This window comes from Urocampus carinirostris, chromosome 3 (assembly GCF_059441175.1).
Source record: "Urocampus carinirostris isolate Australia breed hairy pipefish chromosome 3, RoL_Ucar_1.0, whole genome shotgun sequence".
Lineage (NCBI taxonomy): Eukaryota > Metazoa > Chordata > Actinopteri > Syngnathiformes > Syngnathidae > Urocampus > Urocampus carinirostris.
In genome coordinates this window covers 13617647-13633502 of record NC_142351.1, presented here as the reverse complement: position 1 = coordinate 13633502, position 15856 = coordinate 13617647, and the positions used below count along the sequence as shown (strand labels likewise).

Here is a 15856-nt window from a genome sequence, read left to right as displayed (position 1 = left end):
CTCGTATCCAAAACAGAGTAAAACTGAAAACACCGCGAGTCTTGTCAGGACCAGAACAGAAAGAGGACCCAGATGCGTAACATTTACTCACAAGTTTATTGAGATATTGAGGAAAAACAATCGCCAGCGATCCAGTGCTCGCTGGATGAAGGAAGCAAGACGCTCACGGGATCGGAATGCGGAAGTGGATCTCCCGGAGCGGGAGATCGTAGCGTGGTGAAACGGGAAAAACGTGTCGATAGCGGGGGATCAGAGCGTGGTCGGTGGTCAAAAATTTCTCGTTAGCCGGGACGGCAGATCAGAACGTGATCGTTGGTCAAAAATGGGTCATAGCCGGAGATAAACTGGGAATCAGGAACAGACGAGTGTCATACGGATGAAAACACGGGACGGACGTGAGTCAGAGTCAAAAGTGCTTGCCTTGCAAAAGCAGAGGTTCGCCGACGGGCTGACAAAGGGCGAGTGAGAGCACTGAGCATAAATAGGAGGGGGAACCAATCAGGTAACCATTAATAAGTAATCATGACAAGTCTGACCCCACACATCAGAAACGATCGACTGATCCACAAAGCAATGAGGAATTTAAATGAAATACATCAAAAATATATATCTACAAAAGAGTATCTGTGAAAATTTACAGTCATGAAGTAAAGAAAAAAACCGTTTTTATAAAAACCGCACATGTGACCAGTGCATAATCTGATCCTGCCCCCTAATACAGTAGAACCTCGGTTCTTAGTTCCAGAACCCTGTTCGAAAAACGATTTGTTCGATCACCGAAATCATTTTTCCCATTAAAAATAATGTAAATTGTTTTAATCCGTTCCAACACCCTGAATGTTTACCTTGAATGTTTAACGTAAACTTAAAGCTAACCCAGGCTAATCGTACGTTCGCGTTATCGTAATCTTCCGTACAAAAGATTACGCTAACATGAACGTGTAAAAATAAAAAAATCAGGTCGTTTACAAGTCATTTAGCACCCGGGTCTCCACAACAAGTGGTGAGCGGTTCATTGGAAAGGGGGCTCCGTTCCAACACCCTGAATGTTGGGCTCTGTTCCAACACCCTGAATGTTTACTGAATGTTTAACGTAAACTCAAAGCTAACCCAGGCTAATCATACGTTCGCGTTATCGTAATCCTCCGTACGAAAGATTACGCTAACATGAATGTGTAAAAATTAAAATAAAAGGATAAAGAAATGAATAGGATTTCTTACCATTGTGGTGGTCAGCAGAAGGCGCAGATGGACGGTGGTGCTATTATTTCTTTCTTAAATGCAATAGTTGTACGCACTACTTTTCTTTTTTCACCTGTAGCAACTTTGCTGCTTGCACTGACTTTCTTCGGAGGCATAATTAGGGGCTAAAACACTTAGTACACCTATATTAAAAGCGAAAGCAAAACGAAGCACGTTCGCACGCGATAACAGTTGGTCACGAAAAGAGCGATCTACACCCGTACGCCGCTCAGCATCGCACCCTAGCGTACGCACTCACGCATTACCGGCGTTCGAACTCCGATTTTTTGACCGAACAGCGAAGCAAGAATTTCTCAAAATCTTTGGTCGGACTCTGATTTGTTCGAACTGAGAGGCGTTCGATAATCGAGGTTCCACTGTATGCTCACCTGAAGCCATGATCTATTCTTATATATCTTTTATTCATATTTCAGCATGATTTACTTCTGCTTCATTTTTGGGGCTCCTCAGGTAACAACTGACCTCCACCAGGTCCTGGTAAGCAAAGGCTACGTGCTGGAGTGCCGTGGCGTGGTCAAGGTCAAAGGGAAAGGGGAAATGACAACCTACTTCCTCAACGAGGGCCCACCCAACAGTTAGCGCTTGCGGCCACAGGAAGCGGCTCCTGCAGGGACACAGCACCACCGAGCGAGGACTCGCAGGGTGAGCAAATAGGGAAGGTGACTCCAAACGCCATTACTTGAATCCCGAGCAAGGATGGGGGGGGGGCTTTCGTGTTTTGGACTTTGAGCGCAGGAGAGAAAACGTCCCGGACCGACGGCCATCGACAACTAACTGAAAGGTTTTTCTTACCTCTGTCGGGCTTCTTGGAAGATGCAAAGTCTGTTTCTCAAACAAACGCCTTTTAGCCTGTGTCAAAAGACTATTTAACGCTGTACATAAGGCTACTTTTCTTTACTTCTTCGTTTTGCTTTTACATGAATTCAGAAGAGGTACTAGGAATCGAATTAAACACTATTTATTTTCACTTCAAATGTATTGTGCAAAAAGTCCTTTATGAGAAACTTCATACATAAAGAGCGTGCACAAATATCCAGTTTACTACACGATAATAAGTGTGTATGTAAATGCATATTTGTGAATTCATACACGGATAAGACACGGAGGACTATATTGACCAAAGAGTATAGTATTTCCTAAAAGCAAGGCAGGACATGTCATGTGTTATATTGTGGCAAAAAGCCACACAACCTTCAGTCTACTGCTTCTTTGTTTTCAAAGATCATGTAAGAGAAAAAAAAGACACAAAGTATTTATTTTTGTCTGTCATTCTGGCAGCGCGGCGCGTTAACTTTGAAACGACGACCTTTTGATGACGAAAGACAACCACGGATGTTTTGAAGATGGCTGTATTTGAAATCTATATTTTCATTTATGCTCTTTGAGGAGCACCGGTAGCTTTCACAACACAATGGTCGCCAATGCTGCCCTGCCGGTTTAAGCCTCGACAGTTTGTTTTGGGTGCAGATGAAAATCGGGGAGACGAAGTTGATTTTGTGTGACTAAATACTGTGCTTTGTATTCCTGGAGGGGGCACGACTTTTTTCACTGTAAGGTTTTTAATCCGACAGCAAAACTGCGCTTTTGCCAAACATAACCGCTTTGAAGCATGTCTTATTGTGGTAACTTCAATTCTTTTTTTTTCATTTGTTTTTGCGTTTGTAACACTTCTGTATCCATCTTTTGTATATTCTTATTGTTGTTATGACAAGGACGACGATGGATGACTATGTTTGTCATGATGCTTGCATAACAGTGCAAAAGGATCAAAGACCAGCATTTTTCTTGGTAAAATTAAAGCTCACCGGTGTTCATTGGCGACACTAGGTGGCAGTATTACCACTGGCTCAGAGGTAAGATTGGGCCTAAAGAAAATCCAGCCCGACCGACCTTTACTAAAATCCAGACCCGTCCTGACCCCCAATTAAAATGATTAGAAGGACCGAGCCCAAAGCAAACCCGAAATTTCATATTGTTTTTGTGAGGACTCGGGAGGAAAAGAGTTGATTTATAGTAATAACTAAAGCCTGTCTTTTGTTGCAAAATCTAAGCAAGACTGTACAAACAGTTTAATCTTTAATATTTCTGTCTCTGCAGAGCTCACGATAACTGACAATTTTCCATAACTGAATTTTTCATTTGACAGGAACGTTTTAAGGCCGTACGTCATTTTGATGACTTATAAATTGGGCCATAAACCACAGCAGCAGAACGTTTTTAAGAATCTAGCGCGGCACTTTAAGAGAGAGAGGTAGAGTGATGAAGCATAGAGAGAAGTTGTTTATTTTTCAATATTTTTCGTTTTTAAAATTAATGTTTTTTTTTTAAGTTTAGTAACCCACATGGTTTTAGTATACAGACGCTGCCCTAATTACGATCGTTCGTAAGCTGCTTCAGTGCTATATTTTGTATGTTTAAGGTTTATATGAGTATGTTGAAGGCTTTTATAAGTAATCTGTATTGTTTTGTACTAAAAAATAAACATTTAATAAAATAATAAGCTCTCTAACGTTACAAATCAGGCTGAATGATAAAGCATAGTACTATTCTATGGTCTGTGAAGGCCTTTGAGAATCCTTGTGATTGAGGGCTATACAAATAAACATGACTTGACTTGACTATAAAGATAAATAAAGTTTAACTTACTTTTGGAAGAGTTAGGCGAAAAAAAAGAGATCCAACCATTTTCTCAACCGCATCAAGCTTGCAGCTCCCGTGTTATTTTTCGATTGTTCTCAGTTATTTTCGATTGTTCTCAGCTTAGGGATGCTGCTGGAAAAGTGAATTTCCCTTCGGGGATGAATAAAGTATCTATCTATCTATCTATCTATCTATCTATCTATTCCACTTTTGTTTCAAAACAAACAACTCGCCTCTTCGTTACACTTTACACCAACCATATTGAATGGATTCACAAGATATAATAAAAATCTCAATGTTTTTAGCGCGCTAGCGATAAAGTACATGTTGTTATGTTTACACACGAACCAGGAAGTAGAAGCCGGATTTCTTCTCTGGGCCACCAGACGCCGGTAGCGGCAGAAAGAAGCACTACAGTACTGTCCTCTACTCTGAAAAACATCCACACCATACAAAATCTAACTTACAGCAATGTCTGGATATTTTTTGACATTCCGAAAAAAAATGCTTGTATGTACCAATTTGCGTAAGTCGAATGGTTGTAAGTAGGGAAGCGTCTGTACATTGTTTAAAGCATAAATATATATATATATATATATATATATATATATACATATATATATATATATATATATATACACAACTGACCTCCACCAGGTCCTGGTAAGCAAAGGCTACGTGCTGGGTGGCCACAAGGTCACGAACCAATGTTAATTAAAGAAGTTTTAGTAGTAACATTTATTCAAATGTAAAAAATTATATTATATAATATTTGCGTAATGCGCGCTGCTCTGTAGTCAATGTCTGATCTGAAATAAAAAAAAAAAAAGTATATATATTATATAAGGGGGCAGCACGGCGGCGCAGTGGTTAGCGCATGTGCGGCACAGTTCATGTCTTGGGAACCTCCTGCGTGGGTTCAAATCCAGCTTCCGGACTTCCTGTGCAGAGTTTGTATGTTCTCCCCGTGCTTGCGTGGGTTTCCTCCGGGCACTCCGGTTTCCTCCTGCATTCCAAAAACATGCATTTCAGGGGAATTGGCCGGTCCAAATTGTCCCTAGGTGTGAATGAACGAGTGAGTTGTCTGTCCCCGTGTGCCCTGCGATCGGCTGGCAACCAGTTCAGGGTGTCCACTGCCCGATGATTGCTGGGATGGGCTCCAGCACCCCCTGACCCTACTGAGGAGAAGCGGTGTAGATAATGAGATGAGATGAGATATTATATAAGAATTATACTAACAAAAAATAAATATTAACATTGGTGCGTGACTTTGTGGCCACCATATATATAAATATATATATATATATATATATATATATTTATATATTTTATTTATTTTTTTTGAGAGATTTTTCAAGAAAAGCCTGACCTGACCTGAAACTAATAATTGACATTTTAGGCCCAACCTGGGCTGAAATTCTGGTCGGGTCGTGCTCGGGCTTGGGCTTAAGATCTTACCTCTGCACTAGCTAGCATTACGACCATACACAGCAAGTAATAACTCCCAGTTGACGCGTGCCCGCTTAAGTAGAACAGTGAACATATTTTTGGGGGCAAAGGATTCACTGTGCTTTTTCCTCTTTTCGATTATATTTTAAATTACACTCCTGCAGTATTGTAAATCTCAGCCAGGCTTTAAATGGGTGTTTCCTTTCCACATGTCTCACCAGGAAACGGATCATAACTCTATTAACTCGTACGATACCACTATGTGGTCAGTGGAAAGAAAAAGGCTGCGGAAGTTTCTTTTTTCCAGGATAGTTTATTCAGTTTTTGTGTTATTTTGCGAGTCTTTCAGTGAAATATGTGCTGACGGCTGCCTATGATTGCCTTAAGTTAATATAAGACATTTATTAGAATAACACTATACAGGAACTGTGCCTGCTGGCCCTTTCTGGACTGCTGATGGTGAGAAAAGAACAAGGGCTTGTTAGGAATATTCACCGTTCAACAGCTCATCGCGCACATTCTTTTTTCTTTAATTTTTGTGGCCTGACTCGACAGCAGTTTCGGTGCTTCGTGTGCGAAATATTGGAGGACATTAGCTTAAGAGCGAACTGTGACCAACAGAGGATGATTAATTTATAAGCAAAGAGATTATAGATCGGATATGTGTTTATATTTAAAGGGGGGAAATGCATTATATGTATTTATTTCTATTGGCTGTTTGTGGACTTTTGTTAATTGTTAAGTCTCGGGATGTTTTGGGGGAGGAGGTTGTCCCCACACAACTGAACCAGTATTCTTGCTCAGGCCTGATACATAACTTTCCGTCCTTGTTTTGTTTCTTTGTATTTTTCCTGAATTGGGGGAGAAAAGAGTGGCGTGTTTTGCTATAGCTGAATGTCAAGAAGGACGATGACAAAAATAAAAATAAAGTTCCCCCTTGATGAAAAAAAAAACACGGAAAGATAAATGTCTCGTTTTATTGTGGGTAAATCATTTGACAAAATAATCACTGACCCTATTGAAAACCAAACAGAAAGGAAATTTTAGTCTGGTTTTGTCAGAACCCGAACAGACGGTAGACCCAACGATCGATACCGGATAAACGAGCAAGATACCGGACAGGATCGATACAGGATGCACGAGCAAGATACCGGACAGGACGGGACAGGCGGAATGGATTTCGGATACCGAACAGCACAGGATCGATACCGGATACAGGATACACGAGCAGGATACAGGACAGGACAGGATCGATACCAGATACAGGATGCACGACAGGACGGGATCGATACCAGATACAGGATGCACGAGCAAGATACCGGACAGGACAGGATCGATACCAGATACAGGATGCACGAGCAGGATACCGGACAGGACGGGACATACGGGATCGATACCGGATAATGGACACACGAGCAGGATCGATACCAGATACAGGATGCACGACAGGACGGGATCGATACCAGATACAGGATGCACGAGCAAGATACCAGACAGGAAAGGATCGATACCGGATACAGGATGCACGAGTAGGATACCGGACAGGACGGGACATACGGGATCAATACAAGATAATGGATACACGAGCAGGATACCGAACAGGACTGGATCGATACCGGATACAGGATGCACAAACAAGATACCGGATAGGACGGGACAGATAGGTTCGATACCGGATACTGGATACACGAGCAGGATACCGGACAGGACGGGGCAGAGTCAAAATGCTTGTCTTGCAAGTGCAGAGGTTCGTTGATGGACTGACCAGGAGTGAATGAGAGCACTGAGTTTAAATAGGAGGGGAACCAATCAGGCAACGAGCAACAGATGGCGCCAAACGAGCGGGCACAGGTGAGGGCAATGGGTAATCGTGACAGCGTTTGTGAAAAAAATTGAGAAAACATTTGTGTAACCTTGAGATTATATGAACTATTCTACCACCATTGTGTTCCACAGTGAATTGAGAACATTTGAAATGCCATTGTCGCTTTTTGGAGGGACAGCGTGTAGTAGTTCACCACCCCTTTGTCACTAAACCTGAATCTATTTATTTGTTATTTAAAGAAACATATTACTTAAAAAACATGGTGATACGTTTATAGTTTACTAGACACTCAAAATAAGGGAAAAAAAGCCATAAATTAAACTTGGAAGGAGAACACACGAGGACTGTAAAAAAAAAATCATCAAGACAATGAATTCCAAGCATGTTCTTAAAGTCCTCACCTGAGACCTTTTGATTTCATGAATCTCCCTATATACCACAGGTGTCAAAAGGCGGCCCGCGGGCCAAATCAGGGCCGCTAAGGGATTGAATCCAGCCGGCGAGACAACACTCAGAGAAGCGCAAGAGAAAAACAAGCTGCAGGTTGAAATATGTCAACTTGATGTTGTCAAAGAAAGGTGCATCGAACAAAGACACTGTACTTGTATTTATTTTTCTCTCTCTCTTTCTCCCTCTCTCTCTCCCTCTTTTCCACCCCTTCTCTCCCACTCTCTGCCTCTGTCTCTTTCACTCTCTGTGTCTCTCTTTGTTGCTCTTTGTCTCTTTCTCTCTTTTGTCTCACAACTTCTCTTTTTATCTCTTTTGTTTCTCATGCTCTCTCCCTCTCTCTCTTTCTTTGTCCCGCCCTCTCTCATTTTCCTTCCCCCTTTCTCTTATTTCTTTATCTCTCTTTTTCTTTCTCTTTAATCTACTAGTCCGGCCCCCGACAGAATGTTTTTTCTATCGTGTGGCCCCCGAGTTAAAATGAGTTAGACACCCCTGCTAAATACAAACAAGAAAATCCACCCTAAAGCGTGTGGAAATTAAAAATAAACAGCAATATTATTGGCTCAACTGACAATGATGTAAACAGAGCACAATAAACCCAAAAAATAAAAAAATAACAACGAAAAACAACAGTAAGGGATAATAGTCAAAATAACCAACTGGCAACCTATGCAATCTCATTTGCAGGTGTCCAATAATAAAAGCAGAAACAAGCAGAATTAATGTATCACTTGGGATAAAGATGCACCTGTCATATGAAAATTGAAATTATTTCACCTTTTATTTTACCATTGTTATGAATCTTAACAGGTAAGGGGTAAGGGGGCTATGTACTGAATAATGTATGTTTATTATTTATTTCCCCCCCAATAGAGCAAGAAGGCTAAGTATAGAAATAAAAAGCACTTGATTCTTTCTATACCCTTTTCTATTGTAAATCCAGTCAAGATCAGAACAGAAGGAGGACCCAGATGCGTAACGTTACTCACAAGTTTATTGAGATATAGAGGAAAAATCAGCGCCAGCGATACGGTGCTCTCTGGATGAGGGAGGCAAGCCGCTCACGGGATCGGAGCGTGTTTGGAATGCGGAAGTGGATCCTCCGGAGTGGGGGATTGTAGCGTGGTGAAACGGGAAAAACGGGTCGTTAGCCAGAAAGTGGTCAGGCTAAAAAAAAAAAACGGGTCGTAGCCAGAGACATACAGGGAAATCAGAAACAGACGAGTGAGAAACGGGTGACAAAACGGGACCGACGTGAGTCAGAGTCAAAATGCTTGCCTTGTGTAAACAGAGGTTTTCTGACGGACTGACAAAGAGCGAGTGAGAGCACTGAGCTTAAATAGGAGGGGGAACCAATCAGGTAACCAGTAACAGCTGGCGCCAATTGAGCGGGCACAGGTGAGTGCAATGAGTAATCATGACACATCCGTAAATGGAAAGTGTTGTTGTCCTCGTTTTTTCTTTATTTTGTTCTTTTCTCAATCTATCTAGCTATCTCTCTATCTCTCCCTCCATTTATCAATTTATTCATCCATTTATTAAATAGTAAAACTGTGACATTATTTAAACCAAGTCAAGTCAAGTCATGTTAATTTGTGACACCTTTAATCAAAAGGAGTCTCAAAGGGCTGCACAGACCACAGATTATTGCAAACCACAAACTATGATTACACCATCCCCTGATCTAAAACCTACATGAGGGAAAGAAAAACTCAAAAACCTCAGCATGAGGTAAATGAAGAAACCTTGAGAAGGGACCGCACATGAGGTCATTCCCCTTCCAGGATGACCAGACAGCAACGGATGTTGCAAGAACAAATAATACAGAGATATTGTCAACATGAAATATAGGTAATACATAAACTATACGGTATACGTGTGTATCAAGCCTAGATTTAAACAGTTCCACTGAGGTTGCAGATCAAATTTCAGGGGGAAGAGCATTCCACAGCACCGGGGCCCGAATGGAGAAAGCTCTCGAACCTGCCGATTTCTTCTTGGCTCTTGGCAGACCAGCATTTTCAGAGAGAAGGCTCCGGACCGGAAAATAGGGGGAAATTAAATCTAAAAGATATGAGTGAGCAAGTGCATGCATGATTTTGTATACTACCAACAGAACCTTAAAATCACATCTTAAGTTAACAGGGAGCCAATGCAGGTTAGCTATAATAGGTGTGATCAAACTTTCTTGTCTTAGTTAAAAGCCTCGCTGCAGCATTTTGTACCAGTGTGCTAATTTACGCCAGAATTCTTCTGGGAAAAATCATGGGAAGAACAGGATTCCACAGAGCTACAAAGATGATTGCCGTTTCATAATCGTTTGAGCAACAGCACATGCTTATAATGGTTGCAGCATTTGAACTTGTGTACGTGATTTACCGGTTAGACAGCTCAGACAGGCAATCATACAAACGTTTAACAAAAGGGGAAAACTGCCCACCTAATTCAAGGGTACTGGTGTTTTCTGCCATTCATTTTTCTACTGAATTTACACTGTTGACTCAATCCTCGTCAACATCAGGTATTATGTTTATTATTTACTTTTCAAATAGATTTCACTTAGTAGTAAGTGCCACTTCAGCAGCAGAGGAAGAACAGAAACTTTAGCAACAATACGAAGTCGACTTCTTCAATGATGAAAGACTTTGTGAAATGAATTTCCTCATTGTCAGACATGTTGCGCCACTTCCAGAAGAATCAAGAGGAAGTTTTTTTCTCTTTTCTCTTTAACATGCATTATTTTAATGTGTCTTTTTAAATTATTAGAATTATTTTCTTGACTCTACATATCGGCTACTCTAGTTGCGAGAAATTTGAGATCAGGGTAGGGTAGGGTTACTTTAACTGGATTACTTTCAATTACTTTTGGATTACTCCAATACCAAATATGCTAATAAATGACAAAATAAACTAAATATGAATAAAATTATGACTCACAACACGTGGTAAGCTTTCAAGTCAAGTCATTTTTATTTGTATAACCCTTAATCACAAAGAGTCTCAAAGGGCTTCACAGGTTATTACACAGACTATTTTTCAGATTATTATTACACCATCCCCTGATCTGGAACCAACATGTGGGCAAGGAAAAACTCAAAAACCTCAACATGAGGAAAATGAAGAAACCTTGAGAAGGGACCGCACATGAAGTAATCCCCCTTCCAGGATAACCAGGCTGCAATGGACGTTGTAATCACAAATAATAGAGTATAGGTTATTCATATGCCATAGAGTAGAAGTGTGTTTCTCTCCTGGCTTTGATCTCTGGCAAAACTAACATAAAATGCGACAGAAACAAAATGAAAATAAATCCAAACAGCTTGCCAATATCATTTTTGCCGTTCCATGTATTCCGTTACTCCCCAAGCCTGCACAAAATTTAGTCATTTTATTCATATTAAGTTACTTTTGTCTTTTCTTAGTATATTTGGTATTGTAGTAATCCAAAAGTAATTGAAAGTAATCCAGTTAAAGTAACCCTACCCAACCCTGTTTGAGATACGAGACGTCTTTTGAGCAAAAATACTGCCTGTCATGTGAGAAAATCCTAGGTACGAGAATTTCTAAATGCTACCACTAGAGGTCAGAGTGCTCGAGACCAACCAGGTTCTTGGTGTATTCAAATGATCTTTTAGCTATTTCTGGACATTTTAGGTGAAATGTACCTTCATTTTTATGAAATATAATGAAATGTATTCAAACTACAGCAGTGGTTCTTAACTGGTTTGACTTCAGGACCCTCCAGCTAAGTACGAGACCCCAACCAACACATTTCCACTTCTCAAATTTAATGTATGATATGATTGTCCAATTAAAACCAGAGAAAGTAGAATATAATTTAATATATTCACGTTTTTCTGAAACACAAAATGATCAGCAACAATAATAATGTTTCCTTTAAAGTGACAGTGTATTGTTTACATGGTTGGGTAGGGTTACTTAAAATGGATTACTTCAATTACTTTTGGATTACTTCAATACCAAATATGCTTATAAAAGACAAAAGAAACTAAATATGAAGAAAATGACTAAATTTTGTGCAGGCTTGGAATACATGGAACGGCAAAAATGATGTTGGCAAGCTGTTTGGAATTATTTTCATTTTGTTTCCGTCGCATTTTATGTTAGTTTTGCCGGAGATCAAAGAGATCAAAGCCAGGAGAGAAAGCTTACCACGTGTTTTGAGTCATCATTTTATTCATATTTAGTTTCTTTTGTCTTTTATTAGCATATTTGGTATTGGAGTAATCCAAAAGTAATTGAAAGTAATCAAGTTAAAGTAACCCTACCCAACCCTGAATTTGTTTACCACCAAAGAGTGGTGAAAAGACGTTTTTTTAAAAAATAAAACAAGATTGAATTGAATAATGAGCAAACATACAATAAAACATACAAACACGGATTTTTTTAAGACTCTTAGGTTGAGAAATTGGCATTAACTGAATTTTACCTTATATGTGCCTCACCTGAAGGAAGCTGGAATTATTGTTGGTCGTCCTGTCGAAAATAAATAAAAAGTTCAGCCCCCTGTCCTCTCTTTTTACTAAATTTATTTTATTCATTTATTTTCTGTCATGTCCAGAACGGAGACAGGACCCACTTGCGTTGCGTTTCTCACCAGTTTTATTGGAAGAAAGAGAAAGGGTTGCGCCCACGATCCGGTGATTGCTGGACGCGGGAAGCATATCGCTCTGAACGCGGAAGTGGATCTTCCGTTGTGAGCGGTGGCGGTGTTGGGAACGGAAAAACGGGTCAGTAGCCGGGACAGGAGAGCAAAAGCGTGTTCGGGGTCGTAAGCGAGTCGTAAGCCAGGGAAGGAGAGTAGATGTGGTCGGGGACAAAAAAAGGTCGAAAGCCGGGACGGGAGAGTAGACGTGGTCAGGATCAAAGACTGGTCGAAGCCGGGGGACAGACAGGAGCAAAAAACAGGTGGGAGTCAGGGTCGAAAAAGGCTTGCCTAGTGATAAATGAGGTTTGCAGACGGACTGACAAAAGGGGACAGAAAAGAGTGGGTTCAAATAGGGAGAGGGAGCTAATCAGAGTCCGAGGTAGTTGGCACCAAAGGAGCGGGCACATGTGATTCACATCGATAATCATGACATTTTCATGATCTTTCTCTGTATCTCTGCAGCACTGTTCCCTCGGAAATTTATAACTGTGTAGTTTTCTAATATTTTATGCCCATTTTCTTTGTAAGGAAGCAATGTCCATTAAAAAAGCATTAAAAAAAAGAGGTGTAAACTAATGTAACCAGTCTTTTTTTGTGTTGTGTAATTGCTTGTGTCAATTCGCATTTGCAGGGTATTATCTTTACCTACCGTTAAGGCGTGTTATTGACCCTCAGTTATTTTATTTTACTTTTCTAAAAATGATTTTGGCCCACTCTTGGGTCGCAACCCACGAGTTGAGAAATACTGTACCTTAGTATCCATAAAACCTTATACATTCTACAATAAAATGCCTATTTATACTGTCATGATGACTGATTATTTTGGCACCAGCCGCTGCTGGCTTCCTGATTGGTTCCCCGTCCTACTTAAGCTCAGTTCTTTCATACGTTTTCAGTCCATCAGCAAACCTCTGTTTCTACAAGGCAAACATTTTGACTCTGACTGCCGTCGGACTCGCTTTTTTCACCCGTTTTCCACCCGTCCGTTCCTGATTTCCCCATTTGTCTCCGGCTATTACCTGTTTTTTGAACCCGACAATGTTTTTGATCTCCCGTCCCGGCTTACGACTCGTTTTTGATCCCGACAACGTTTTGCTCTCCTGTCCCGGCTATCGACCTGTTTTTCTGTCTACGACACTACGATCTCCTGCTCCGGGAGATCCACTTCCACATTCGGAACACGTTCCAATTCTGCGAGCGGCTTGCTTTCCGCGTCCAGCGAGCACCGGATCGAAGGCGCAGACTTTCCTCTTTTACTCAATAAATTTGTGGTTAACATTACGCATCTGGGTCCTGATTCCGTTTTGGTCGTGACATTTACATTGTTCATTAAAAATAGAACAAATTGGATTCAGATATTATTCTTGACCATGGGCGTAACCAGCCTATTTTCGGGGGTGCTCAAGCACCCCCCAAAATTTTGCATTTTTTTCAAAACCTCTTTTCCTTAATAAAGGACAAGATAGTTTTAGATATGATGAAAAACACTAAATATTTTTTTTTAAAGTAAAACAAAAGAAAAATGTGAAAAACGCTGCGTTGGAAATACTCCCTTGAAATGGTTGAGTCCATTTGATTCTTAGCAACGTGTGGGAGTATTTCTGCAGTATTTTTTAAATAGTATTTGTGTTCTAATTCTATAGTAAAAATTTTTGTATAATGTCTGTAGTATTTTGTAATATTTTTGTGGTAGTTTTCCAGTTGTACTTTTGTGGTATTTTCTTAGTACTGTAGAATCTTTGTAGCATATCTGTGGTATTTTTAGTTGTATTTTTGTAGTATTTCTGCATTCAAATTTTTGTAATATTTCCGTAGTACTTTATTAGTATTCTCTGCTCTTATTTTGAAGTATTTTTTTAGTATTTCTACAGAAGTATTTTTTTAGTATTTACATACTAAAATCTTTGAAGTATATATGTAGTATTTTTGTAGTACTTCTGTCGTAATACTTATGAAGCAGTATTTTTATATTATAGTGTTACTGTAATTGTATTTTTGTAGTATTTTGGTAGACATACTAGTATCGTTGTAGTATTTCTTTAGTATTTTTTAATACTACTGTAGTTGTATTTTTGTAGTATTTCTGTTGTAATATTTATGTAATAGTATTTTTGTATCGTAGTATTACGGTTAGAGTATTTTTGTAGTAGACGACTGGCTGGCAACAAATTCAGGGTGTCCCCTGGCCATTGCCCGAAGATAGCTGGGATGGGCTCCAGCAGCCCCGGAACCCTACTGAGGATAAGCGGTGCAGATAATGGATGTATGTAAGTATATATATATATATATATATATATATATATATATATATATATATATATATATATATATATATATATATATATATATATATATATTTAGACCATCTTTGTCTGATGGGCCGGCTGGTTGGCGGACCGGCTGACCACGGCACAGTACTGAGGTCATGCGATCGAATCCAGCTACCAGCCTTCCTGTGTGGGGTTTGCATGATCTCCCCGTACTTCCATGACTTTCTTCTGGTTCGTCAGGTAAATCGGCCAGTCCAAATTGTCCCCTTGGTGTGAAAAAGTGAGTGAGTTGTCTCTGTGTGCCCTGAGACTGGCTGACAACCAGTTCAGAGTGTCCCCTGCCCACTGCCCGAAGATGGCTGGGATGGGCTCCAGCACCCTCGCGACCCCACTGAGGATAAGCGGTGCAGATAATGCAGGGGTGTCAAACTCATTTTAACTCGGGGGCCACACGATAGAACAAACATTCTGTCGGGGGCTGGACTAGTAGATTAAAGAGAAAGAAAAAGAGAGATAAAGAAATAAGAGAAAGAGGGAGGGAAAAGGAGAGAGGGCCGGACAAAGAAAGAAAAAAAGGGAGAGAGGGAGAGAGCGTGAGAAACAAAAGATAGAGAAAGAGAGGAAGAAAGAAAACCAAAGAGAAAGAGAAAGACAAAAGGTAGAGAAAAGAGAAAAGAAAGCGCGAAGATTAGGAAGAGAGAAAGAGAAAAGAGAGAAAAGGAAAAAAGGAAGTTAGAGCAAAAGAAGTTAAAAAGACACAGAGAGAGAAAGAGACAAAGAGCAACAAAGGAAGAGAAAAAGAGAGACACAGAGAGTGAAAGAGACAGAGGAAGAGAGTGGGAGAAAAGGGGTGGAAAAGAGAGAGCGAGAGAGAGAAATAAATACAAGTACAGTGTCTTTGAGAGAGGAACCTGGCTTTGGCAACATCAAGGTGACATATTTCAACCTGCAGCTTGTTTTTCTCTTGCGCTTCTCTGAGTGTTGTCTCGCGGGCCGGATTCCATCCCTTAGCAGGCCTGATCTGGCCCGCGGGCCTCCTGTTTGACACTTGTGAGATAATGGATGGATGGAGGTTTGGTAGGCTGGATGAAGAACCCTAACAAGACGCAAGTGGCCCGTGAGCCGTAGTTTTCCCACCCCTGATCTGGATACTCAGCACCCCTCAAAGCTCCGAACCTAAAATCGCCCCCGTCCCTGACTTTTGTAAGCCGCGAAATTTCCCCCGAACGACCAAAAATCGTGATGCTGCGACGCGCGCGCGCGCAACTACGTGCGCGCGCTCGCGCGCAGACG

General features: G+C 40.6%; 1 protein-coding gene across 1 annotated transcript in view; it reads left to right on the top strand.

Annotated features, from left to right (window-relative positions):
• LOC148368742 (adenylate cyclase type 6-like) overlaps positions 1-3963 on the top strand; it is an 89941-nt gene extending 85978 nt beyond the window's left edge. Inside the window, exon 24 of the mRNA XM_088330774.1 lies at positions 1714-3963. Coding sequence (XP_088186900.1) covers positions 1714-1842 — 129 coding nt within the window. The 3' untranslated portion in view covers positions 1843-3963. The remainder of the gene's footprint in view (positions 1-1713) is intronic.
• The last annotated feature ends 11893 nt before the right edge of the window (positions 3964-15856 follow it).